This window comes from Aythya marila, assembly GCF_965140915.1.
Source record: "Aythya marila genome assembly, chromosome: 3".
NCBI classification, from domain to species: domain Eukaryota; kingdom Metazoa; phylum Chordata; class Aves; order Anseriformes; family Anatidae; genus Aythya; species Aythya marila.
Window position 1 is genome coordinate 22,038,316 of NC_139044.1, and position 26,369 is coordinate 22,064,684.

The 26,369-nt window shown below is 45.9% G+C and overlaps 1 protein-coding gene across 1 annotated transcript; it reads right to left on the minus strand.

The window, feature by feature from the left end:
• Positions 1-99: 99 nt before the first annotated feature.
• Positions 100-26,080, minus strand: DUSP10 (dual specificity phosphatase 10). The gene is made up of 4 exons (XM_082757090.1): positions 25,957-26,080; positions 23,887-24,726; positions 5,185-5,562; positions 100-2,471 (listed from the first exon to the last, which is right to left on the minus strand). Exons 2-4 carry the CDS (start codon positions 24,680-24,682, stop codon positions 2,206-2,208), a joined length of 1,440 nt encoding a protein of 479 aa, XP_082613216.1. The 5' UTR covers positions 24,683-24,726; positions 25,957-26,080; the 3' UTR covers positions 100-2,205.
• Positions 26,081-26,369: the final 289 nt, after the last annotated feature.

Below are 26,369 nucleotides of genomic sequence, written 5' to 3' on the forward strand. Positions count from 1 at the left end.
GAAAAAGGTTGAGCCCAAGTGCAAGGGAAGGGGGAAGGAGACCATCTCTGCTAGGGGATGTCCTTCCTCCTGGGGCATTCAGATTTCCAGATGGTAAAGGGTGCTCCCTCTATCGAGCCACTCCTCAGCCCCAGAACGGTCAGAGCCTGAGAGGTTTTGATGCCTGGGCAACGCTCGCCACCAAGGGCATCTCAGTGAAGGGACCAACATAGGAAAGAAAAAAAAAATCAATTCCAGTAGAAAAATAATTTAATAAAGGGATAAGTTTCAAGAAAATATCTGTATAGTAACAACATTTTAAGTAAAATGTCCACAAAAATATACATGTCTAATGTGATTATACATCAGTTTTCTGACAGGTCCTGTTTTAAACTTGGTTCAGTCCACATTGGTTTTCATCTAGGAAAAACCTTCACATCTACCAGGCTTCCTGGGATATATCAGTTTGCACAACAGAATCATACGAGAAACGTTTTCTAGCTCATTTTAGGCTCATACAAATAAACTTTGATTTGGAAACAGTCAAGATCAGGTTATACCATATCATCAGGAAAAAAAAAAAAAACAAATAACAAACAAGGAAAGCGAAAGAAGTCAGCCACCTAAGGGGCACTGTCGGGAAAAAAACACCAGCTCTAAAATATGCACCACATGTAACACTGACATAGCTGGAAAAGGGGAGGGATGAAGGGAAAGATGGGCAAAGGAGAGGGAAACATCCCAGCGTGGCCAGGGATCATGGAACTGCAAAAGGAACAGCCGGTAGAGAGGCCAGGGAAAAAACATGGAGGAGACCAATATATTTCTATAAAATAGTTTTGTAGCACAGAAGATAAGCTAATTGCAGGAAATGAAAAGGAATCAGTAAAAAATGTTTATTTCTTATTTTTCTAAATGACTATTCAGCTGTAGGTCTGTCCCCAAAAGCCCTCCCCAGTTGTGCCAATTCAGCTGAACAGCTCCAAGCTTGATGTACTTCCAGGAGAGAGAAACATGGCTACAGAAAGCAAGGGATGCAAGAGTACAACAAAAAATAAAGAAAGAAATAAAGAAAACATTCTACCAGCGGAGGACAGGAATAAAACACTGAAAAGGAGATGTCAAACAAAAGATACCAGCAACGTACACTGAAAAAAAACAAACAACACACCATCCCACAAAAAGCAAATGGAAAATCACTAAAGAAATAAAAGGACACGCATTTTCCAAAGGATTTTTTTGTTTTTATAATCAATTATTTTTACATAGACAACTGAAACACACCAATATTTTGTGCGAAAAATATTTTTAAATAAACTTTGCTTGTTCTCAATTTTTGTACATTCTGATATACATATGTAACAAGGTTTATGGCACTGTAACCAGGATCAAAATCATATAAAGGAACAAAATAATTGCTTTCATTTATCCCTTCTGAACCAAGCCGGCTGCCATTTCACTATTAGACCTTAAAATTATTATCTAATTATTAGTGAGCAGCCAACTCTAATTGGATTGAACACTCAAAACAAACCCCAAATTATTATTGCACAAGAAGCCAGTGAAGGCATATGGCATAGAATGATCAAAGTCCCTTACTGTTAAAACCTTACACCCCAAAATAGAAAAATAGAACTGGAACATGAAACACACCAAAAAAACTTTTTTTTTTCTTTAGTTTGAGTCAGGAGTGTGAAAAGTGCCTTGCAGACTTTTTAAGCTGCTCTCATCTCCTTTGCATCAGTGAGCATTTTGCTAGGTTATCTTTAGCAAAGCCTTTGCAGAATGAAGGCCCTCATGTTTCAGGGAGTTTTTTCTGCTTTGTTTTGGCCATTTGCATTTCATCTTCAACTTAGGTTTCTTCAGTCTATGAACCTGCACAGACTACTTAGCCATAAACTCTATGAGTAGCTGGAGAGCAGGAGGAAGAAAAAACAAAACAAAAAAGCCCAATATTTCTTCTTCTCGTTTTGATTTTAAGAAGTATTCCTTTTGCTCCAAAGCTTCCCTGCCCTGCCAGTGCCTGGGAAGGAAACCACAACCACATCCCAAACATGGCCAAGTTCTTGGATCTCTTTTAAAAACCTTTACTCACAAAAAAAAGGTTTTTATTCACAAAAAGTCTGCCACAACCCACCCCCCCCCCCGGAAGCTAAAAAGAAAAACCCACCCATCACTGCCCTAAATTAGGTGAAGAATACGCTAACCCCTTCGTTGACTTCACCATCACACAACAGTTTCTACGCCGATCAGCTTTGGTGTGAGGATTCGTGGTGTGACGCCGTTGTTTAGATCTTCCTCAAACTCCAGTAACTGCCCCATAAAGTTAAGGTTGGGGGAAATGATTGGTCGCTTGCCTTTTACAAATTTATAGGCATCTGTCATGGTCATGCGTGTGTGCTTCATCAAGTATGCGATAACTATGGTAGCAGATCGGGACACACCAGCCTGGCAGTGAATGAGGAGACCTTTTCCACATTGATGGGCTTCCTCTGCAAATGAGAAAAACAGAAAAAATAAAGTTTCTGCCATTTCGTAAATTAGAAAAGCTCAGTGCAATTAGGAGTAACTTGATGTTAAAGCCCCTCTATCTGTTTAGAGGCACAGCAGCATCTCCTCCCCTTCCATCTCCAGTCTATGGGTTTCACAGTTCCTTCAGGTGAAGCACACAGACCAGCCTAACAGTGAAGATCTCCACATTTGCAGATCTCTCTGTTAGAGATGAACTGCCAGCAAATATTTATGCAGGCGGTCAAGGTCCACAAAAAGGCAGCCTGAGCTCCATCCCCACCTCTCTCACAACACCACTGTGTTATTCAGTATCTCAGCTTCCCTGCCTTGATAAGCAATATGCCTTTCCAGAAGTAGGTATTTTCACATTCAGTACATAACAAAGAATATATGCACTTTGTTGTCCTAATCTCTGAGGCTCTTGAAATTAACTTCATCTGGGCAATCTGCACATTTCAGCTTCACTTCCTGCAGCTTTAATCTTCACTAAACTTGTGTTTGTTTTGTTGGCTTTTTTTTAAATTTATTTATATACATATATGCCAATGACCTACTGTTTAAACATTTACAAACATTCTCAAATGCAATTTAAAAGTTTACCCTGAGGGAGGGAAAGCTTTGACTAGTTACTTCCCCAGCTGGCTAAATTTACTATGGAAAAAAAAAACTCAATGGAGAAACACTTGTTTATTAAAAACAAAGATAGCCCCTTGAGCTATAATTATTAAAAAGGGAAGCAAAATGGGTTTTAAAATACTTTCTAAACCTTTTCAGAGCAAGGCTACTTTCTCTGCTCTTGGTTAGATCATGAAACAATAAAAAAAAAACCATGGTGTGTGGCGTAGGAGCTCTAACCCTGCAGTTCACGGGGATGCTGGATACAGAAATCTTCCTCTCACCCCCAGAAGGCTTCAGTGGAGTTTTGCAGTTACTTTATGAAACCTTAGCCTACTGCATCATCCTGTCTTCTTGAATTCAAAGTTTTAGGTTTTACTGGATTTCCTGACCCAGTTTTTGTTCCCTAAGGAAAAAAAAAAGTGATACTTCCTCTCCCTTGTCCTCAGAGAGGGCTCTAGCCCTTCACTTCTCCCCAAAAGGTGCCTTCTTCCCCTTCCTATGAACATAGTGATCAGTAGGCCTGACAGTGCTGCTGGTAGAGCTGGGGTTGGGTTAGGAGCCATTGGAAAATAATGACTTTAAACAGAGATCTTTTGGTTGCCTGCATGGCAGAGGTCAATCAAAATGGCTGCTGTTGGAAGCTCCTTGTGGGAAGACTTGAGAATTAACACTGTATATCATCAGGGCTGCAGCATAAGCAGTGTTTCACCTAGTCACCTTCACTGAAACATCTTACCTGCAGGCTGTATCAGCACAACGACCCCCTGCTAAGCAAAACACAACCAGACCCAGCAGCACCCAAGAGCTGCCTGCTTCAGAGCAGTGAGTCCTAGCACCACTGAGGCAGATGGGCTCAGAAGAATATGCTGAGCTTGGACTCCCCACCCCAGGACCCAGCCCTATGACCAGTACCTGATCCTTGCTGAGCACCAGAGCACCCCACGGAGCCAGCACAAGCAGTCTCAAGTTTCAGAGAAGCTGTGCACCTATGCTCTCACTCAGGAGCCATAAACAGTGGCTATTTTTGAGAGCAGGGACAGAGGAAGACAGCTCTGAGTCCACTTTTAAAAGTCCATGGGGTCAGCTAAGGACCTAAGCTGTGATATAACACAGAAGCATGTTTTCATCATCTTGTCTTTCATTATCAAGCCTGAACTATTGGTAACAAGATTAGCCCAGCCTCAGCAAGAGGGAGAAAAATTGCATGCCTGTGGTTCTGCACCACATCCAGGCTGTTTCAGAAAACCTCTAAGGACATGTACTTGGGCTTGACAAGCACCAATGGACATCCACCGTGCTGCAAAAGGTTGTGAACTCTGTACATGCACTGTGGAAGCTGTGCCCACAAATACATAGAGGAGGGCAAGAAAAGGTCCTCAAAAGCTTTCAGTATTACCCCATGTCCTCACTGACCAGGCCCCCTGCATGTGGATGAAGGGTGCATTGTGTGGACCATAGCAAGGTTCAGAGCAATGTGGGTAACTTCATTACTCTAGCCACCTCCCCAGTTTCAGATGGAGCTGCATCTCTACTGTGAACTCTCTCACAGCCTACAGGGTTTGAAGCTAATTAATACTAGTTGTCACCACTATCCACTCACCCACACATACACTCCGAAGTTACAAATCTAATGGTAAAATAAGTGGAGTGTGAAGGTTTGTCAGTTTTCTCATAAAACTGAGCTGGGGAAGACTCTGTTGTCATTAAAAATAATGAATATAAAAATTTGGATGGAAGCCACTGTGAAGGTTAGGAAATGCAAAGGAATCAGGAAGAGGGGATGACAAAAAAAAATTCTCAGCTGGGGGAAGCAGGGCTTCAGAAGTACTAAATTTGGAGATCCAGCATCACTATCAATGGATAAAGTTGTACCCCTAGGCTACTTAGTCAGATGTGCCAGAGATGAGAATCAGCAGAAACACAAGGTGCTCAGCATTTCTGACGATCTAAACAGAAGTAAATATGACCTTGCACAGCCTTCATGGAAGTTAGAACCTGGAATTAATATTATGCTTTACTAACAGGTAAGGAGAGAAGACGGTAAAAACAGGAATCGTTTCAGCCGAGGATAATTACCAATGAACTCAAAAGCCTCTTCAAAATACTGCCTGAGATTCTGCTTGTTGCTGTCAGTGGCCGGGAGCCGCTTGTAGTTGAACATGCCTTTCTCATAGTGGTACAGGGGCAGGTGGGTGGTCACATTGATCACATAGCCTATGTTCATCCTCTGCATTTTCTCCAAGTCCTGAGCATCGTGCTCATTTCCGAGGAAGAGGAAGGGCAGGATGGGGGTGAGCTCAGCGTTCTCGATGTCCGGTGTGGTGGGGATGGACTGAGGTAGCGTGGGGGGCACCGCGGACGCACCGCTGCCTCCTCCCCCCTCTGGGCACTCTTGCAGCTGGAGGGAGTTATCACAGAGGTTTTCGTGGTTCTGCCTGAAGCCGCTGAGTCCTCCTGGGGAGAGAGGCCAAGCAGATATTTTGGTTAGAGACCACAGGTAAAGCGCCGCTTCGGCCCCACCTTCCTTTCGAGCATGCCCCAAGGACCACCAGGACTGGTGTCAGCCCTGAACATGGCTCTGTGCAACATCAGGGCGCCGGGACTGCCTCACCTGCGAGCCTGTGGCAGGAGGTGAAAGAAAAACAAAGGCTTTTTTTTCCCCTCAAGAAGGAAAGCATCAAAACCACGAGCAAACCAGCTCCAAGCACACTGGAACAGGGCAGCAAGTCGGCCTTTTATCAAGACCTGTTCGTATGGGCAGGGAGTTTGCTTGCCAGAGGGCAGGCCTGCAGGGCACCCCCAGCCCCAGGAGAACAGCGCCTGGCCCGACAGGAGGATCACCACCCCTCGTAATGTAACAGCAACCAGGGCTCTCGCTTAACATGTGGCAAACAGCTCTCCTTTTTCTGCCCCAGTTGTCTGAAAATATCCAGCAAGAGCTATTTTTAGGATATTAATATGGATTGGGAAACGGGTCCGAGGGGGAAGGGAGAAGTCACTTTTTTGGCTCACGTTTCCCCCCGGCTCTACCGCAAGTCACACCACTGTTTTTTTTCAAGCAGCATTTTCCCTTTTCCCCCCACTCCAGGCGGGTGTCTCCCCAGCCCCGGGAAGAAAAGCAGAGCTCCTTTCCACACCTCGGCCGGCGGTTACATCAGCTGCGGGCTCCCCACCTGCCCAGTTTCCATAGCGCTTACACAAAGCGCGGGCTGACATCAGCTGGCATGACATCAGCCCTCCCAGCGCAAACAATGCCAGGAGCACCACTCGGCGTCGGGCCTTCGGTTCCTGGGAGCCGATGAGGTAATGCGAGCAGGTGGCGAGGCTCGGCTCGGCTCCGCCACCCTGGGGAGGCAGGGGCAGAGAGGGAGGAACGCCGCCGTGCCCCCCGCCGGCCGGCACAGGCGCAGGTTCCTCTTCCACCGGGACGCTTTGGAGTCACGCAGCCTGCCGAGGCGGGCCAAGTGTTCAGACTCAATTGCACTTTTGTCAAAGGAAAGCCAAAAAGGGAAAAAAAAAAATAAAAAAAAAAATCAGGAGGGGGGAGAAATACACTTGAGTTACTAGAAAGAGCTCCACCAGCCAAAGTAAACGCTGAATGTCACCATCCCGCCTTTTTTTTTTTTTTTCCCTCCTTCAAAAAGGTTATTTGTCTTTTCGGTGCTCTTTCACGATGACTTAGCAAAAGAAAGGTTTTAAAGCCATGCTGTCACACTGGCTTTGGATCAGAAACAGCCAAGAACTTCAATACCCAAGTGTTGAGTGCTGCAGCTCCCAAAGTCCCAGTGCCAGCCCACAGGGTGCAACCCACACAGGCCCCATCTCGGCACCCCACACGGCACATGATGGGTACAAGTGCCCCAGACCAGGTCTTTGGGAAGGCTGAAGACCAATTAAAGCCCACACGCACTATCTGAATGAGTTTACAGGATGAAGCACAAACAGAGCTGCCTTGAAAGATCCAAAGCTGTTGTAACAGGGGCATAAGGACAGAAGAAAGGGCAAGGATAAAAATCTGAGCTCAACTGCCAACCATACCACTTGGCGTCGATAAGGTCTGAAAAAATCCTTTCAGGCTGCTCAAGAAAACAAGCAAGACCATGGTCCATAGTCCCCATGCTGAAGATGTCCGACATCTCACCCAACCCAACTGCTACAGCCCGGGCTAAACGCTGAACCCTGAGCCACCTTCTGGTTGTCCCAGCCCCTCTCCAACTCTTACTTTGCTTTTGCATTGGTAAGCAATCCCTTCCACTTAAATGCTTCTGTTTAAACGACACCCAGGGCATGCTAGGGTTCCCAAGGAAACCTCCAAAGAATAAGCAGCTTCAGTCACCCCAGGGTCAGTGCTGATCTTCCACAGCCTTCTGGGAAGAAGCGCCCATAGGTGGAGATAAGATCCCATTACTTCATCACTTGGGTGCAGACACACTTATGGTGTGGCAGGCATCATCTTTCACCAGCCACCTTGCAGATACAGCAGGGATGGACAATCTGTAGGCAGCGAGGAAAGAGCTCACTATATCTTTCCTCTGTCGCCTCCATCTGCCCCACCGGTCAGAAGACACCACCACTTCTGTTACCCATTCTTCCTCAGTGCCTGGTGTGAGCTTGGGCCCAGTGGATGAAAACCTCGTCTTCTCCTCCCTGTCACGTTTTGCAGAACTCCTCTGCTGTCACCACAGTCAGCAGAGAGCAGGAGGGGCAGGGCAATCCTCACCGCTCCAGCAGGAGTGTCAGGCCAAAGGCTGGAAAGCACATCGTATAGAAGACACCCAAACAAGTGCAGTAGCCAAGCACACAACTGCTCCATCCACCATTTCTTTCTTGGTGTCTGCTAGTGAAGAGGAAACCTTATGTCAGCACACATCCACCCCCCCTTGTTTTTCTCCCTCATGGCTATGGAGTTACAAAGTTAGAGTAGCATATACATATATAATGTTTAGAGTAGCATGTATAAGCAACTCTTGGAGCATACAGCCCTGAAACAGTGTGTTACTGGGGATAGGATCCATCTCAGACATGAGCAAGGAATCAATGGACAGGAACACTGGGGCCCAGAAAGGATGCAGCAAGATGCTGTTGGAATAAAGCTTAACTCTAAACACAACAGTAGGAGCTCTGCTTAGGTCTGTGCTGAAATCAGCCTCTCAGGCCTCAAAACAAGATCTAGATGCCTCAGCAGCACTGCTCCTTAACTCCACTTCCCGCACACTTAGCATGCACCATCCTCACTCCTAGTCAATTTACATGGCACTAGCATAATTTAAATGGAGCTTGTGCATGCATAATACTCTAGTTTGCCATGTTTGAAAGACTACCTCCAATAAAGAAACAAACAAAACAAGCCCAAGAGAAGCTCATTATGACCACTCAGAAAGAGTCAAAGAAGGATGGACTTTGGACACAATGGTAAACACAGCATGCAGAAGACATCATTTAAAGTCTTTGTGCAGTAGGGGAGAGTGAGTGAAGATGCTCAAGCGTTCCCAAACCTGGGGCAAGAAGGAGATGTTAGTGAGGGCGGTGGCAGGGAACACGGGTGAGGGGTACAACCTGGTAGGAGCCTCTCACCAGTACAAAAGCAAGCTGCATTTAGAAGCAGCTTTTCAGCTGTTAGTTACAATATACTGAAAGCCTTCATCATATACAGAGAGCCTCAGCAGACAGGCAATATATGAACTGGAAAGGACCATCAGCATGTATAGCAGTACAGTCTGAGCTCCAGCCACGAAGCCTATGCTCAACTGTGTAGCCACTTTCAACAAGACATTCGGATGTTCAGGTGCAACCCACTGACAAAACAAAAACGCTAGCAGCTAGACTAGCTATCAGTGTCCATTTCTACAGAGTGCTGTACTTGTAACTTGTCTTTGTTATCTTTAAACATACCACGTAGCTGTAATAATCAGGTAAAAAGCCTGAACCACACAGCCAATTTGATATTGCCCATAAACAGATGCGGAGAACATCCCAAGTGTTTTTATGCATGCTCTTCTCCAAAACAGCTGCTGGGCAGGTTTTGGGAGCCTGAACCTACCCAAATCCAAATGAAGTGACAGGCACACAAGGATGCCCAGTGCACCTAGAAACCCACGGTATTTCTATCAAAAGGGAAAAGGATAATAGAAGTAGGATGCCCACAGCAGACAGGCTGACCTGCTATCTAGTGAAACGCATCAGAAGCCAGTGCTCTTGCTCACTGCTGTTGTGAAGAGCCAGAGAGGTTTGCAGTTATCACTACAGAAGCCGCATGAAATATTCCACCACCCTGCCTTGCCAGAACAGTTAGTAAGTGACAACAGACTAGGGATTGTCTGAGACGTCAAAACTTTTAGGAAGTTTTAAGTCAGCACTGTGTACACTCCAGCTATTCATACTTGTTTGGTCAAGTTTTTTTTTTTTTTTTTGTTTTTTTTTTTTTTTTCCAGCCATCTGCCCATAAACATCTTGCTTGATGCTTCTCAAACGCCCCACTGCACAGCGCCTGGGCAGCAGCTGCATGCACATTTCCCAGCTCCACAGCCACCCAGGAGCCCGGGGCTCACACCAGTGCTCTGAAGCCAGGTTAGCAGCTGGACGGGAGCCAGGGCAGCTCTGAGCAAATTAAAGAGAGACAAGCAGCATGATGCTCGCATAAAAGTCACGCCAAACACGGTGTCTGTCATTTGCTATCGGGAAAGGGTGCATTTGATGCAAAACAGGCACAAAAACGTATGGCAGAAACAAAGCAACCAGTTTTTACAAGCGACCGTGACCTTGCAATAGGAACGGACATCTTTACACAGAGCAAAACCAACGACGCTTATCTGCACACATTTTGTGTGAGTGATTTTTAAGGGAAGACAGAACTAAAAGAAATTCAAGCAGTTCAGTAACACCTGCCCCCCTCCCATGTCTTCCGTGACACTTCTTCATCGGTGTGAGCATATATATGTTAGGATGTGGGCTTATGATATGTTCTTATAGATATACAATATGCTTCCTACCTGGAAACAGGCTCTTACCCCACAGTAAAGAGAGTAAGTTACATTGCTCCCTCTCCCCCCAGGGGAGGGAGAGCTGAAGCAGAGGCAAGTACCATGAAGTAACCTGACCACAGGGTAACACCTGCACTTACCTTTACATCACCTCATGTGCACGGCTGGGCTTTGTTTTGAGAGCAGCAGGTACTGGGTGTTCCTGTTACAACTACAAACAGGAACGTGTTTTTATACATGACAGACTGCAGATGTGGGATCCACATTTAGATAGAACATGTGATCCCCATAGACAAACAGGCCTTTTGTACAGCTTTGAAAGCTATTCAGATGGATTTTTGGATCCACACGTCCTCAATTACAATACCACAAAGCCAACTCAAAAAAAAATAAAAAAAATACCACCCACCAAACTAAAGCACACATGCAACAAAAGCAGAAGTCTCACAGGGTTGTGACAAAGATATATTTGGGCTGCAACCTCCACCCCTCCCAAAGTGCCAGGCTCTCACAGGTAGGGCCACTGGAGAATATGGTGATACGTAGCTTGTAGTGAGTGACTGAGAGCTTCAATAGCTGAGGAACGAATCCCAAGTTTTAGCACATCCACTCAGCAGGTTTTCTGCGAGTACCTACACACTACATCGAGCCCCTACAGCTCAACCGCGATTGTGTTTAACATTAAAAGGTTACAGCTTTAAGCAGTTAGCGTGTAGGGCACAAGCTAACACCAAGATAGGAGATACTCAGGGAACTGGTGCGTATCCGTTTAAGATCACACTTCGAATTTGTGCAAGTACAGCCTGTTCCTTTAAACCTGTGACCTCATTTATTTACATTACTGCAGAAAAGCACTGCCAGAAGCAACAGCTGATGACAGTCTCATGTATTTTTCCACTAAGACAACAATTAAACTGCTTCTGTGTTATTAATGAACAGATGACTTTGTGTCAAGTCGACTCAAAGCGCAGGACGCCTCAAGGTTAAACAAACGTGGCTCCAGCATGTAAAAATAGAGGTGTGCTGCAGGCAGGGTGCTGCCCAGCCAGGCAGGAAGGTGCAGACCTGGGGCCACCCCTGCACCCTGCTGCTCCTGTACCATGGGCAGGATGTACCTGGCACCCGCTGATTAGTATGAACTAATCTGGGTCATGCTGTTATGCATCTTCTCTCCACGCTCGGCTATGCTTTTAGCAGCGAATCCATCACAGCTACTTGCCTCCCTCCCCCCCAGGGCAAAAGAACAGCTTTACAGGCTGAAGAAGGGTTCTGCCAGCAGTGGCCAAACCCACTCTCAGGATGTGGACAGCCACCCAGATCACGGCTCCTTACCACCAGCCAACGCCATGCCTAGGAGGTTGATGGCCATGCTCAAAGGGCCTTGTATCTGAGCTGTAACCTGACGAGGGGTGCACCGAGCGTACATCTTCCTTCCGCTATTTCTGTGTTGTCTGACACAGGTAAAATCCCTAGCTCTCCACATTTCTTCTGTTACTCTCTCAACCCCTCTCCACTTTTTGCCTCAAGCAGGGGTAGGCCTACGCGGTACCAAAAGCAATACTAGGGCCTGTAGGCACTGGCAGCATGCCTAGAGAGCACAAGAGCAAAAACAATGTTGTAGTGGAAGATCTAGCCATCACCACAACATGGGTACTGAAAGGATGGAGATCCAGACTCCTCACGCACCACTAGACAGCCATTTTCCCAGCAGAGCTCCGCAGTAGGTTACAGAGAACTGCGTTTCCCAAATCTTTCAGAGCAACGGCGCTAACTCAAGCATGTCACTGCAGGAGTGTTTCTCCTGTCTGAGACAGACGTCCTCCTCACTGCAGCTGTTGGTGAGCATTGCTCAGGGTTCACCCTTACTGCTGTAGAAAGCTCAGGAGTTGCACCACGGCTGAAAATATTGTATTTGGCCCACATAGCAGGAAGCAGAGATGAGGACAACTCCTCTCTCTCTCAAACAGGGTGGGGACCTATCGAACCACATTCGTCTAGATGACATTAGAAGTAGCTCCTTTGACTTCAAGGAAATTTTGTTGCCTTTTTTTTTTTTATAAAAAAACATTGGATGGAGATTAAACTGAGGTTGAGCCCACAATGCAGGGGGATATGCATCCTTCAGTGGTACAAGGAGAACACAGTGATGCCAAGGCTGTTTTACACATTACTATTTCTGCTGTTGAAGAATAGAAGAAAATAAATAAATCAATCAATAACTGCAGCCACGTTCAGCCCTTTGGAGCAGAAACCTCATTCACCACCTTTTCACAATTTAAGTATCTTCATTAGCTTCAAGAATCTACATTGATTTTAGAGAATTGGGGGGCAGGGGAATGCAAAGGCACGAATAACTACAGGTTTTTTTCTACTCTGCAGCTGCTAACGTGAGACACGTCTCACTTGCCAGTCCTACAAGCGTGTTTCTTGCCTGTCCACAGGAGGTTCAAACAACCCGTTGCAGGGTTTCTTTCCCTGTCACCCACACAGCATTTGGCATCAGCCTTGCCACAAAAGATAAAGCTTTGGACAAACAAACAAAAAAGTAAAAGTAAACATAGTTCACAAAGAACAGCTTCCACCTTGATACACTCAATCTAATCTAGTCTCCCTCTAATCAAGCTGCCAACAGCACTTCAAAAAGGGGAAAAAAAAACTCCCAAAAAAGCAAACCCATGCATTCCAGAGAAGTTGCAAGGTCAGTTTTTTTCCATTTGTGAACTACCATGGGAGGCTGGTTTGTAGACAAGCTCTGGCCTACAGGAGTTACAAGCACATCCTTGACACAATTGCTTTGAGGTCCCTTTAAAAGTCAAGCGTGCAACACCAGATATAAACCGATAAGTTCCACCCCCAGCTTTGAGGCATACGTGCATGCATTTGCATGTTATTTCTAATTTCAACTCACTACATCTCACGCCCCTTGCTACAGCACATCCTCTCCTACTGGCCTCTTGCAGCCCCTAATCTTATCTACTGTTATCTAGTACTTCAACACCAGGAACAGAGCGGGCTGCTGCCCTGAAGGACACAGCCCAGTGGGGCAGGAGAGAGGTCACTGAAGGCAGTTTCCTTTGCAAAGGGACACTGCCTCTGCTCAGCTCCTCTTATTTCCTCCTGTCATGCTTCCACCCTCGTTCAAATGCATTTTCTCCCATAATGTCTCCCACACCTGAACATGAGTTGCTTCTTCCCACCACTAGCTTCTACCCCTTTGCTTTTCCTCTTCAGAGGAGCACTAGATCATCCATTAGCTGTAATTAGAAACAAGCAATTTTTATTAATTTTCTTTTTAACCTGCTGCTGTGGAATGTTTGTTAGTATTTTTGCTTGAAAGTTGTGTGTTGTTTTTTTTTTTTTTATTGTTGTTTTTGTCAAACTTGGTTTTGCCTCAAACTCTAAACCTGGGACACAGGCCACTTATGCAAGTTACATACCTCCCTTCCCCAACTCACTCAACAGCTCTTCCAAAAGTATTAATGGTATCTTCTGGACAACTTGCCAGCCCCTCCAGAAGTCACTGTAAACACTTCTGGACCACATCTGAATTCAGGACGGTGGTTCCAGCTTTGTAACTAGAATCCCCTATATGCTGGGATATATAGTCTGTCCATGTGGGAGAAACAAAAGCATTCAGAGGAGAGAGAAAGAGAGGAGAAGAAAAGAGAGGAGGGAAGAAAAACACACCACGTGACAGCATCCTTCAAAGTTATTCTCAGAAAGCAGTCAGGAAGATGAAAGAGGAAAAGACATTCTTGATTTCAGTATAAAGAACATGTGTATATATATATACATATATATATATATATATATATGTGTGTGTGTGTGTGTGTGTATATATATATGTGTGTGTGTATATATATATGTGTATATGTATATATATATGTGTATATGTATATATATATGTGTATATGTATATATATATATGTGTATATGTATATATATATAAATAAAAGAGCACAGCTTGGAACAAGAAAGTCAGTCCCCCAACCCAAACACACTACTGTGACAATTTTGCAGTGACAGATGAGGATTGGACTTACCCTCCCTGGAGGGCAAGCGTTTATAGCAGAAACTCAAAATTAGACACGTTACAACTTCTCATAGCAAAAGTATGCTCTCCCATGGGGATTTAAGCTAACATGAGGTCCAATTAAATAATCACTGGAAATGTCAGCATAAACCCTGAAGGAATACATACTTCTACTGTGAAATGCTCCCACTGGAAATCATATTAACAAAAAGGTCATCAAGAAATGCTAAAGCTATGTATGAAAGGGAAGTGAGGGGGGAGGGAACAGAAACTATTTTAATGTCATAAAGATACCACAAATTGTTTTATATTGACAAAGAGCTATAAGTCTGTTTTCACAGACAGGCAGAACAGAACAGACCTTCCCAAAATATCAGTGCTCAATCTGTATTATTATTAAGCTTATTTTAAATTTCAACATAATATTAAATAAATATTATATTTTCACATTAAATTGCCTCCCATGATTGCCTATCAGCATATGCATCCCTAAAGCAACCTGCCCACCCTCACTGCTTGACCCACAGCCAGCCAGCAGCGGCTGTGCCCATGCTCTGGGGTGTGCAAGGACCGAGGCAGCTCAGAGGGCCCCGGCTCAGCACATCTGAAGAGAGAGAAGAGACCAGGCACTGTTTCAGACATCTGCATGTGTAGGAGGGGACAGTTATATTTAATTAGTACATATTAGAGAACACTGACATTTCCATGGGTCAGCCATCTATTTGTTCACTTTACCCTTTTAAGGGCAACCTCTTCTCTTCAGGACAGCTTCACTCCAAGCAGGCTGATTTGTTTCTCCCGAGAATGAACACAGGCTCTTTTCCAGTCCAAACCACTGTTCCTCTGCATCAGAAACACCAGCAGTACATTGCATTAATGTGAAAGAAAAACAGAGCGCTGCTGTAACACACCAATGTTTGTGAACGCCATTCATTCCTGCTGGATTTAAATCCTCTTAAAAATGAAGAGTTTCTGTTCTTTTGACTAGAAATAATAATATCTGGCTCTCATTTGACACTTTCCTACAAACTATTTTGAAGCACATGAAGAAAATCCAGAAGTAAAGGGCACTGCCTTGAGATATTCTAGTGCCATACTGTCCTAAAATAAAAGCATCAAACTACCAGAACGAGCAAAGTGCCGGCCAGCTCCCATGCCGTCACACAGACAGCATGGCCAGCCCAACCAGAAATTGAATCCCGGCATGCTACAGGACTGTTTGTTGATGTAGGCTCAGGACCACTGAGCTGTACATCTCGCATGCCTTTCCCACCTCATGACATCAAGCCAGTTGCTGAACACTAAGCAACTCACACCTTCCTGGTCTTTAGGAGACTCAAATTGGGTCACAGCACTGGGTCACACGGTGGCTGACAACCCTCATGGCTGAGGAAGCATAACTAGAACCTACACTCCAGGATCAAAGGAAGAAGAGTTACAGAATCCAAAACTCAGCAGCAATCAAACAAGGAAATCTCTTCATCTAGATCAAAACCAAACTGAGTCTCCTTGTCTTCACAGACAAATAAAGAAAACTTCCCAGAAAGCACAGGCACTGTGTTTTTCTTTGATAGAGATGTAATACTACCTTACAGGGCTAACAGGAAAATACCTATGAAGATTAATCTCAAGCTAAACAATCATATTAAGTGTTTTTATTTATACCTACAATATGCCAGCAAGTTCTATTGTGTAAATTAAGAATAACTTAATTTCAATCAAGTGAACAGACAGGACTCCTATTATCTTAGCAAAGAAAACAGCCAAGACAAATTAGAGTCCATCATTGACACAACACAGGTCACCTGCCTTAACAATAGCTTTTGCTTTAAAATATTATTGGTCACTTCCTCACTTAAGGCTTAATATCACACTTCAGTGACGTAAACTAGTGACAAACAATTCAACTAACGTGACAGAAATTTGCAAGTTATCCTTTATTTTCCAAATTCCTTAAAGCCATTGTAAAAATAAATAAATAAATATATATATATATATATATATATATATATATATAGAGAGAGAGAGAGAGAGAGAGAGAGAGAGAGAGAGAGAGAGAGAGAGAGAGAGAGAGAGAAATTCATTTGTAGATGAGGAGTAGCATTTGTTGTTCTTTCTTCTACATTTAACTTGAAATGTTTCTTCTCTGTTATGGTGAATGGAGTGTGAATTAAACTCGGGCATGTTACAGATATTTTTTAAAGCTAGATTGTAGCAGAAAAAGTTGGAACCAACACCTTCCCCTAATCTTATTTTATTTATTCCCCTCTGTCCCTCACCCAATTTCTTCCTTTGAAGCCTTTATCCCGGCCAGAAGGCCCTCCCAGCTCCAGAAGTGCCTCTGTGCCCCCCCAGCAGCAGGTGCTGACAGATTTACAGTCCCCCAGGGCGCTCCAGCCCCAGGCCCCCAGCTGGGACAGCCCCGTGCACACACTTGAGCCTCCTGGAGCCCGGCCAAGGATGCTGCGGGGACATAGGCCCAGCAGTGCTCCGGGCAGCAGCAAGGGGAGGCTTATTCCTCTGGGACATGTAGGACTGGGTGGCACCTGCACCTACAGGGCTGGTCCTTGCAGACTGGCTGGTTCAGGTCTCACTGCACCGACTACAACAGGAGCTGTGATGTGCTCTTAGAGGCACCACCATACCAGGAGAGCACAGGCCTGTGCTCCTCTGGGATCCGAGCCACTCACAGGAGAGCTTTTTTGAGAAAGGACATAGCCTGCTCACAAAGCAGAGAGAGAAAAATGAAACTTGAGTTTTCAGATGAACAAAAGCCACCCACAGACAAGTCAGAGCCTACAGCATATTACTTCAACAGAGATGCAGCGTTAAGGGATGAGGGTGTCTGTAAGCCCCTCTCCCACTTCATGGGCCAGGAAGATCCATGGCTGAACCTGGGTCAATGACACTTAGCACAGATCACAGTCAGAGATGAGATCAGTGTTACAAATGGTGCAAAGAGGGAAAAAAAAAAAAAAAAAAAGGAAAGAAAAAAGACATTGAAGTGACTTGTCCAAGGCCTCACAGCAAGCCTATTGTGTGCGCTTAGTCAGAGCTCCCCGGCCCTGAAGCTGCTCTGCTATCTAGGCACAGTTATCCCTCCAGCCAGATTACCCCTTTCCTGCACCACACAGGGAAGGAACTACTCCCATCTTCCTCTCCCATTCAACCCTTAAAATGCTGCTGTACAGGTCCAGAGCCAGGTGTGCAACCACCTGCCTGAGGGACTTTCACTCCTTGGGTACCAACAGCTTTCAGAGCTGATGCACAAAAACCATCTCCAGAGGGCTGAGATGCTTCCAGGGCATGAGTTTGCCTTTATCACAGATACCGGCCAAAGCAAAGAGTTTCCTGTACTGAACAGTCACAAGGCATTAAAAATCCCCACAGATTCATTGCTGAAGCTCATGGGGCATAAGAGTATCAATCGGCCACACAGCAGAGACCATGATTGCCTTGGGATGTTGAAGCTGCAGAAATAACCCCAATGAAACATTTTGAAATTAGGCTCAGTGCCCCTACATGTGTGCTTTTCATAGTAGCTCCCATTCTGCCTCCACATAGTACTGCTACACTGACAGGCACAGCCACGACTGTGGCTAGTTTTCCACCCCAGCCAAATCCCAGAGGCACTGGTGCACGAAGAGCTCTACCATTATAAACTCTGTCAAGAAATTTACTGGATCAAGGCCACAGCTCACAGGCAAGAGGCAACCACTTGAAAGACCTGCCAGATGAAGCTGAAGCAAGAAAATGCAGTACTCAAGAGGGCACGTTTACTCACCTTCTTCTGAATAGGATTCTCTACCGGCTCAAAATTTCAGGGGAGGAACAAGCCATAAGATATCTGCGCTTCTTTCAGCCCTGACTGATCAAGCACCTCAGGTTTACTTCACAAAAAGTTTAACTTTCTGTACTTACTACAGTACATAAATGTTTTAAAAATAAAACATTGAAGACAGTTTCAGGTGAGTACCTAGAAACAAAGCTCCAGGCAAACAACCACAGTGATATTCAGGTCAACCTTGTTTTTTCTGCAGCCAGTGTTCCTCCAAGCCTACCAGAGACAACCCAGAAAGGCCAAGGCACCACGCATAATCTTATCTTTTGCACAAAGGGACAAACAAAGCATTAGGTCATCCTTTAAACAGATTAACAATGATCTGTTTCATTAAGCAGGAAGACTTCTATCACCCTGCAAGCTCATGGTAGATATTTCTTTCTTGGTTGGTTGGTTGATAAATGTATAAGATTCAAGTGTTAAGACCGTGCGCACACTGCTCCCATTCATGGTATTTCTTCACTTAAGAATTCTTTCTGTAAATAAAAAAATTGTAACATGGCTTTTCACCAAGTAAAGAGTCATAGCCTGAAGACAAGTGGCTGATCCCCCACTTCAAAAGGTATTGAAAAGGCAAAGAAACTTTTGTGCTCCTAAGCATAGTTTTAAAGAAAAAATAAAATACATGAGTGGCCACTGCTTTAAAAGAAATAAATGCATATTCTAAAAAAGAAAAGTATCTGTGTTATTTAAAAAACAGACACTGCTCAAACCTCAAATTCAGTTATTATTCCAGCCCGTGCCTCTCAGAAAGGCTGTGGTCACTTTAAGAATGAAAGGCCATAAAACATCGGTAAGCACTTCTATAAAGGCACAAAGATCTTACTGGTAGAGCATCTCACCCATAACAGGGGAAGGACAGCACTTAAGGCTTTCAGCTAATTATAACCCAACTTATATAAACTAAGAGCATCACAGAGGATGTCTCCTCAGTTGAAACAGAGCTGGAGCCAAACTTCTCTTTACTAGCACTACAGGTATTTGGCTAATATAACAGTTTCCTTCTTGATTCTTAGTTTGGTTTCCAAGTATATGAGAAACTGGACACCTAAAAAGAGAAGTCTTCACGCTCGTCTCTTTCCAAAGCATGGACTTTGCTCCTTTTGCCTCCCAAAACATGGCAGGTACCAAGCAATCCAGCACTTCAAACTTTAAGATGCCGTCATCTGGGAAGAAATGCTACACTTTCTATTACTGTTGAACTGGAAAATTTAGTGGTGCAATCTTCTGAAGAAGCCTTCCACTTCAGGTAAAGAAAAGATTTTGTTCTCAAAAAAAACCAAAAAAAACCACAAACAAACACATAACAAAACAAACCAAAAAAAAACCCACTATTACCCCATTTTATCTATAAGCAAAAGGTGTACATGCATACACCCCACTCATTTAAGTGTTGTGGCTGATAACTTAATTACCTTAAGGTGGAGGGGCAGGGGAGAGGAGGAGTGTATTTCAGGTCCAGCAATCAGCCTCTGAAAACTGAAGGTAAAATCCCTTACAGAGCCAGGAGAAGTGTCATCCACGTACCATCCCCCCGCAGTGACTGATGAGGCCAAATTTCCTCCACAGCACAGAGGGAACACATTTTAAACACACTGGATGTTTCACATGTATTACTTAACACTTAAAAATACACATTTCCCGATTTCAACCATGACCTAATAATTATTCAGTGGAGATCTCCAGTGGAAATAAGTGCCAGGCACATATTTAATTGGACAGCTGGATTTTTTGACCGTTGTGTCAAGTTCTACTCTCAAATATACTTGTGCAGAGTAATTCAATTAGGGCTTAAAGTAACACAGGCACTGTTGAATTACATAATTAATAATAATAAATCATGTATTTGCAACAGATTATGACAGCAGGTATTCCAAAGGCAATGATCGTAGTATTTTGCAATGACATGGGAGAGTATAAAACAGGTACATGTTTATTCCTTTTATAGGTTTCTTGGCCCCTTTGTAGTTGTTTCAACTTCACTGATAGGTGACTTCAGCATTGGTGAGAGATCTGAAGCTATTCTTAGACTGTGGCAGCAAGCCTGAAGGGATTTTACTGGCAGGTTTTACACGCCTTGCTATTGAGACCCAGTCACTTAATTTATTTCCCTGTTAGATGAGCAATGACAAGACTGAAAACCAGAGCACAAGTAAGCTCCTCAAACCAGGAACAAGAACAGAGAAGCAACTAATTGTTATCATCGCCCCTTGAAATGCTCCAGCTATCACTTTAAAGCACAAAGGGGGAAAAAATGGATTATTAGCAAATTTACATCTTACATCTTTGTTTCTGGATTCTGTCTTTCCCTGTGGTCAAACACAGGAGCTTGAGTACTGAGTACAAGACTTCAATGAGTTCACAGGGCTCCTGCAGCTGGGGCTCGAAAAGGCAGAGGAGGAAGGGTAAGATGAAACCAACAGCACTAGACACTGACTAGGGAGACAAAAGCAACTTCTCTTGTTGAAAGCTGTTGAAACGTTTTGGCACAGATGCTTCAATTTTTCATTTTCAGTTCATTTGTAGATTTAATTTAACTTGAAAAGAGATGCTCAACTCCAAACTTAAACATTTCATTCTGTGTAAAATCATACTTCCCATTTGAATGCAAATGCATTTCCTACTTCCTATTTTTATGTCCCAGGAGCAAAATAAAGCACGCGAAAAGCCCAAAACTGCAGGCCATTTTCACTATGAGCTAACACACCCAAGGAAGGCAAATTCTTCCAGTAAGGCAGAAATACTTCGGTGTTCTCCTGTAATGGTCTCATCACAAGGTGTTGAGTTTGTGGGAAGGCAGGCAGGCACAAGGCCATCCAGGATAACCTGGGCTGCTGAGGTCTTCCTCCCCAAATTCAGCAACAGTTTTGCCATCAGCATCAAGCAGAATGGGGGCCAGGCTCACATCACTGTTTTTACCTCCTCTCCTTCCCAATACTAGGCAAAAAAGATGCATACACAAAGAGAAAGGCCTTTAGGTTTCAGTAGAAGTGCAAAACCAGTCTAGCATGAATGACTGTGAGCACGCAGGGGAAAAACACGACTGCTTTATATTTTATATAAGATATGAATAGTAGCTTCAGCCCCGATGGCTTCAGCTGCTAATGCCCATGTAACAACAGTGTTAAGAACATGGTATCTTTCTGAGGGAAAATAAGAAAAAAAAAAAGAGTTACACCACTATTTAAGTGACTGATATAGCTTCTGTACAAAGAAGTGATTAAGTCTTTGCTTCTGAAGAGCTGAATTGAAAATGATACCAATCTTCATTTGTGACAAGAAACACTCCCTATTAAAGGAAGTAGCAGAGAGACACAAAAGGAGGCACAGAGCTCTTAAAAGCCCCGTAAAGCCCCAGCGCTCTCCTGTCAGTCAGTTTATATTGGTCTGCTACATTAAAAATAAATCAGACCACCTCTTTTTAACCGGAGCCTAATAAGGCACCCTATACATACATTTATCTATAGACCAGTCTGGCCTTTGGAAACGGTGCAGGAGTTTATCTGCGACTGAAAAAGACTGGGGCACCTAACCCTAAATACACCCGGGGCCACGCCGCTACCCGGCGAGCAGTAAGCCCGGGCTGAAACCCAACCCCGTGCTGCCGATCGGGTTCCCCCCACAACGTGACACCGCGCCACGAGCGGGGCGGCTGCGGGCCGCCAGGCCGCACCAAAGATGGAGAATGTGGCACCGGGTCAGCGGGACGCGGAGTTGGCCGGCGCGGCTAGCAACCGGTGTTTGCAAACACAACACGGGATCAGATGGGCCGCAATAAATTAGGACTGGACTGCAGCAAGAGAGAAAAACCACTTGAAGGGAAAAAAAAAATAAAATAGAAAGAGACAGGCAAAGAGCTACCCCCGGCCTCTTTTTGGTGTCTGCACCCACAGGCGTGCAGGCCCACCGGGTGTCAGCTCCTGGGTTACTAAAGCATGAGGGAAAAGTAAAAACTGAACAGATCAGTGAAACTGAATAATGAATGCTTCCAGTACCACTCCTTAGGCTCTCTTTCAGTTTCTGATCCCTTCTAAATGCTGCTTTACCATGAGCTGAGCACACTTTGAGCCCCACTTCAAAGACAGGGAGGGAGGTAAGGTGACAGCAGGAGCACTCTTGTTTTTGTATCTTCTCCCTTCTGCACTTCCCCAGGTGAGGTCTGCTCTAGCCCTGCCAATTACTACACCCAGAAAGCAAGGGATTTGGCTTCCTTTGTCTCCCAACACAGTTCCAGGTCTGCTGGCAGAAACAGCTCAAGGAGGGGATTTCTCCTAAGCAGGTCTTTGAAATAGATGCTTACATTTCTCAGTAGCTGAAGACCAAAAATGGCCCAAGTAATCCCATGAGCAACCAGTTAAACCCATCGTAGCACCCAGAAAGCAGTGGTCAGCCTGGGAAGGTGGGAGCAGGGGCTGCCCACGACCTGCCCACAGGGCCCATCAGCTCCATGGCCCCATTTCAGTAGGCGCCTCCTATGTCAGGGGCAGAAAAACTGCCAGTTTGTGGTGGCAGGAGCTGCAGTGTTTTCAGAGAAACATAGAGAAGTGGGGTGCTGAAGATGCCTGCCTTCTAAGGGCAGGAAGACTTCCAGACTACACAACACAAGCCATATGCCTGGCTGCAACAGAATGAGTACCATCAGAGAGAGGAGACCTCAGGGACGAGATCTCTGCGAAGCACCTCTTCTCTCTGTCACACAGATAAAGGGCACCGTCTGACCCGAGACACTCAAAAGCATACTGTGAACCTGCAGCAAGTGTTAGTCAACCCAGCATGACCCAACACTTGCTGTGAGTTAGAAGAAAGTTCAGTGCAATTTTAAGTTTCCACAAGATCTAGCCGAAGACGAGTACCTCACTGAACTCTTAGCTCCTAGAAGCGTATGAAACTAAACAGAGAAAATGAGCTAAACCATTAGCCCAATCCATACTTCTGCCACACCATGCAAGGTAGTTTTTCCTGTAAAAGTTACTACTTTGAAGTGAATTAAATACATACAGTATGAGGTATTCAACAACTCCCACAGTTTCTCAGTACCATAGCCAATCTCTATCAACCATGCCTCCAAATGGCATAAATACCCAGGGGGCAAAGAGCTTTAATCTAGAGGACAGCATCATTATAAATAGGAGATAGGAGCTACAGAATAAAGGGAAGAAAGGAAAAGTGTCCTTGGATGCTGCCTTAATTGGTGGGACACATTCCCCCCCCTTGAACATTAATGGATAGGCCAAAGAACTCATTAAAACACAAGCCTTTCAAGTAGGAAAAAAAATACATATGAAAGTGTGCATCCATACATACACATGAACACTAACTACCCTTTCAGACCCCTTTTTAGAGGAGTATCTCCCTCTGTCTGTTACTCTGACCCTATACCACCAAAACAAGGCTTGACTGCTCCTCAAGTTTTGTCAACTGGTCCATGATGCAATGCCCTAGACTAAGCAGCCTCCTTTGTCTTTATTTTTCCCTTCTTTTGCTCTCCCCATTGCCCATCCCTAGCACCTAGGAGTTCAATTTTATATAGACTAAAATAAGTCTGCTAAGTAAAGGTCAATCTGGTGACTAAGAGAGAAGTATGCCCTCCTGGACTTCTGCCCCTCAGGCTATAAATATTTAGAGAAAACAGTTGGGGAAATTCTTTGTCTACACAGACAGACACCAGGAAGCATGTTTCCTTCTTCTCCCAGCTCCCACCCCCTCCACTACTCAAGGACAACAGTCAGAGAAAGGGGAGCATCTCCCCACTGCTGCGCTTCCAGCTCCATGATCTGGCCATGGAAGACATTTGCTTTGCCACTCGTGTGCCACTCGAGGCACACAGCGCTTCCTAGAGATAAACAGCCACAGTGAGTGTTCAACCCCCAGCAAAGAGTACAGCCAAATACATGCACAGCATGTGGGTCAAAGAGGGGGGTTACCTTTTAGGACTAGGGGTTCCTTGCCTTCTCGCTTGAGTGACTCCAGCACTATATGGAGTGGCTGGGAAGGCATTACTCTGCTTGGCTCATTGGTATTCTCATCATAAACTATGATTTCTTTGGAAAAGATCCTCTTGAAAGAGTCCTTGCCTTCCCGGCAGGAGATCAAGTCCAAGACGGTGATCTTGCCCTGCTGGAGCCTTCTCCGGCTGATCTTGTCAGCACAGTTAATGTGGACAGCCCCTTGAATGTGGCTTTTGTTATACTCCATGAACGGCCTGCAGTCAATGATGACAGGCCCTTGGTTCTGTTGGTGGCTCTTGCTGCATTTGGTCATCTTCTTCGCCAGATCGTTGGGGTAAATGATTTTGATGCTAGCTAGCTGCTTGGTGGTGCCCGAGACCGGGCTCCCCACTCCACCCAGGGGGCTCAAGTTGCCGGCGTTCTCATTGCTGTTGACCATTTGGTTGGCGGGGCAGGCTGTGGGGGCTCCGGCGCTGCTGGTGCTCGCTTGAGTTTGGGCCTGAGTGTCCTTGTCGTACGTTGCCACAGTGCAGCAACTGGCACTGCTGCATCCACAACTCAGGGAGCGTGCAGAGCCGTTGGATGAGGGCATATACGTGAGATTAGCAGTCTTTAGGGACACGACAGCTGCGCTGAGCAGACTGGAGTGGCTCTCGCTGGCAGAGGAGGCAGGTTCAAGATAGCTAGAGTCTAAACAAAGGTTGAGATCCTGAGGTCTCACTGGCCTCGAAAGTGCCACCACTACCCTGTCGTCTAAAGGAGACGGAGGCATGAGGAGGCTGAGGACTAGCGAATTAGGAAGAACTCAAGATCACCCTGCAAAAGAAAAAAAAAAAAAAAAAAAAGGAGGGGGAATGGGGAGAAGAAAAAGGTGATGAAAACAGATCATGAAATCACATAAGCCTCCTGATACTACAAACCACTCCATCAATACCTGTTACCCACAGGTTAACAGTCCCTTCCAACAGCTACCAGCCTGCAGTAGCTGTTGAAGAGCCCTTCCAGTCCCACAGCAAGTACTCCAGCTCCTTGCATGCGTGCGAGTGGAATGCCAAGTGCATGCAGCTCCCGTGGACTGTGCTGCTACACCCGGGGGGGGGGGGAGGCATTTGTATCCATACAGATGGTGCTGAGCTATTCTGAAACCCCAGGCATGCACCCGATGAAGAGGCACACTCTCGTTTCCTTGCAGTAAGCAAAGGAAACAACTCTGGGACCGACTCTGCTGCTGGGAGCAGCATACAGGAGCCAAACGTCTCAGTGGCAATACGCGACTCTTCCAGCAAGCAGAAATAAGATTAACTTTTCAGTAAATGATCAGGGACAAACTCAAATGCAAAGTTCAGAGAAAATAAAAAAAAAAAGGGAGGGGAAAGGGGGTTCTGGGGACCTTTACAGAATGTGGGTTCATGCCTGGCTCTCCCACCTGCCCGGAGAGGCTACAGCAGCCCCAGGCCCAGGCTTCCAGAGGGGATCCCAGTGCCCCGGGCTTGCAGCCCCTGCCGCACAGCACAGCACGTAAGCCCCGAAACCTCCCCAATTCCATGAGAAACTGGAGAAGAGCAACAAGCCCAGCGCAACCTGAAGGGGCTGAAGGGCTGGGGAAGCCACCCGGCCCCAGCACAGCTCCGCCAGGACCCCCGCTCCCCTCCAGCAGCACGCCGGGGGGCTCGCTCCCGAGCTGCGGGACAGAGCGCGGGCAGCTGCGGCGCGGCTTCTCCCCCCCCAAAAAAAACAATAATAATAATGGTAATAGTAATGATAATAATGATGATAATGATGATAATGATGATAATAAAAGGAAAGCAGCGAGCGCCTTCTCCTGATGCAGTTTAAAAAGAAAGAATAAAAGGTAAGGCAAAGAGATGAGCTCCCTAAAAAAAAAAAAAAAAAAAAGGGAGGAAAAATAATAAAAAAAATAAAAAAAGGGAAAAAGAAGCGGAGAAGCGAACTTTTACCCCGCGGCTGGGCAGCGCAGCGCTGCGCTGCCCTGCCCTGCCCCGCGCAGCCCCGCGCCCGCTCCCGCGCCCTGCCCCGTGCCCGTACCGGCGCGTGGCGGCGCGCTCCGGTGCGTCCCGCGCCGAGGGGCCCCGCGCGGCCGCCGCTGTGCCTGGCGCTCGCTGCCCCGCGCCGCCGGCCGCGCGCCGGCCGCATCCTCCTGCTTACTTTCTCTTTTGCTACCGCGTACAAGTACGGCGCCGCGGGGGCGGGGCCCGCGGCCAGCGGCGGGGCCGGGGGCGGGGCCGGGGCGGTGATGTCACCGCCAGCCAATCGGGAGGGCGCCGCTGCCCCCCCCCTCCCCTCAGCGCGGCCCGCCGTGGGGCTGGCGGGGGATCCGTGCCCTCAGCCCGGGGGGGGGCGGGAACGGGCTCCCCTCAGGGGCGGCCTCAGGCACCCCCAGCCCCACCTCACATAGGGGAGGCTGGGCTCGCTCTTCCCCCAAACGATGTCCTCTCTGC

Bases quoted from the DNA above. Each gene is read 5' to 3' on its own strand.
- DUSP10 (XM_082757090.1), bottom strand. From the start codon at position 24,682: ATGCCTCCGTCTCCTTTAGACGACAGGGTAGTGGTGGCACTTTCGAGG. The intron at 5,563-23,886 runs GTAACCCCCCTC...CTCTCTCCCCAG, and splicing joins GGAACCCCTAGTCCTAAAAG to GAGGACTCAGCGGCTTCAGG. The intron at 2,472-5,184 runs GTAATTATCCTC...TCTCATTTGCAG, and splicing joins AGAGGCTTTTGAGTTCATTG to AGGAAGCCCATCAATGTGGA.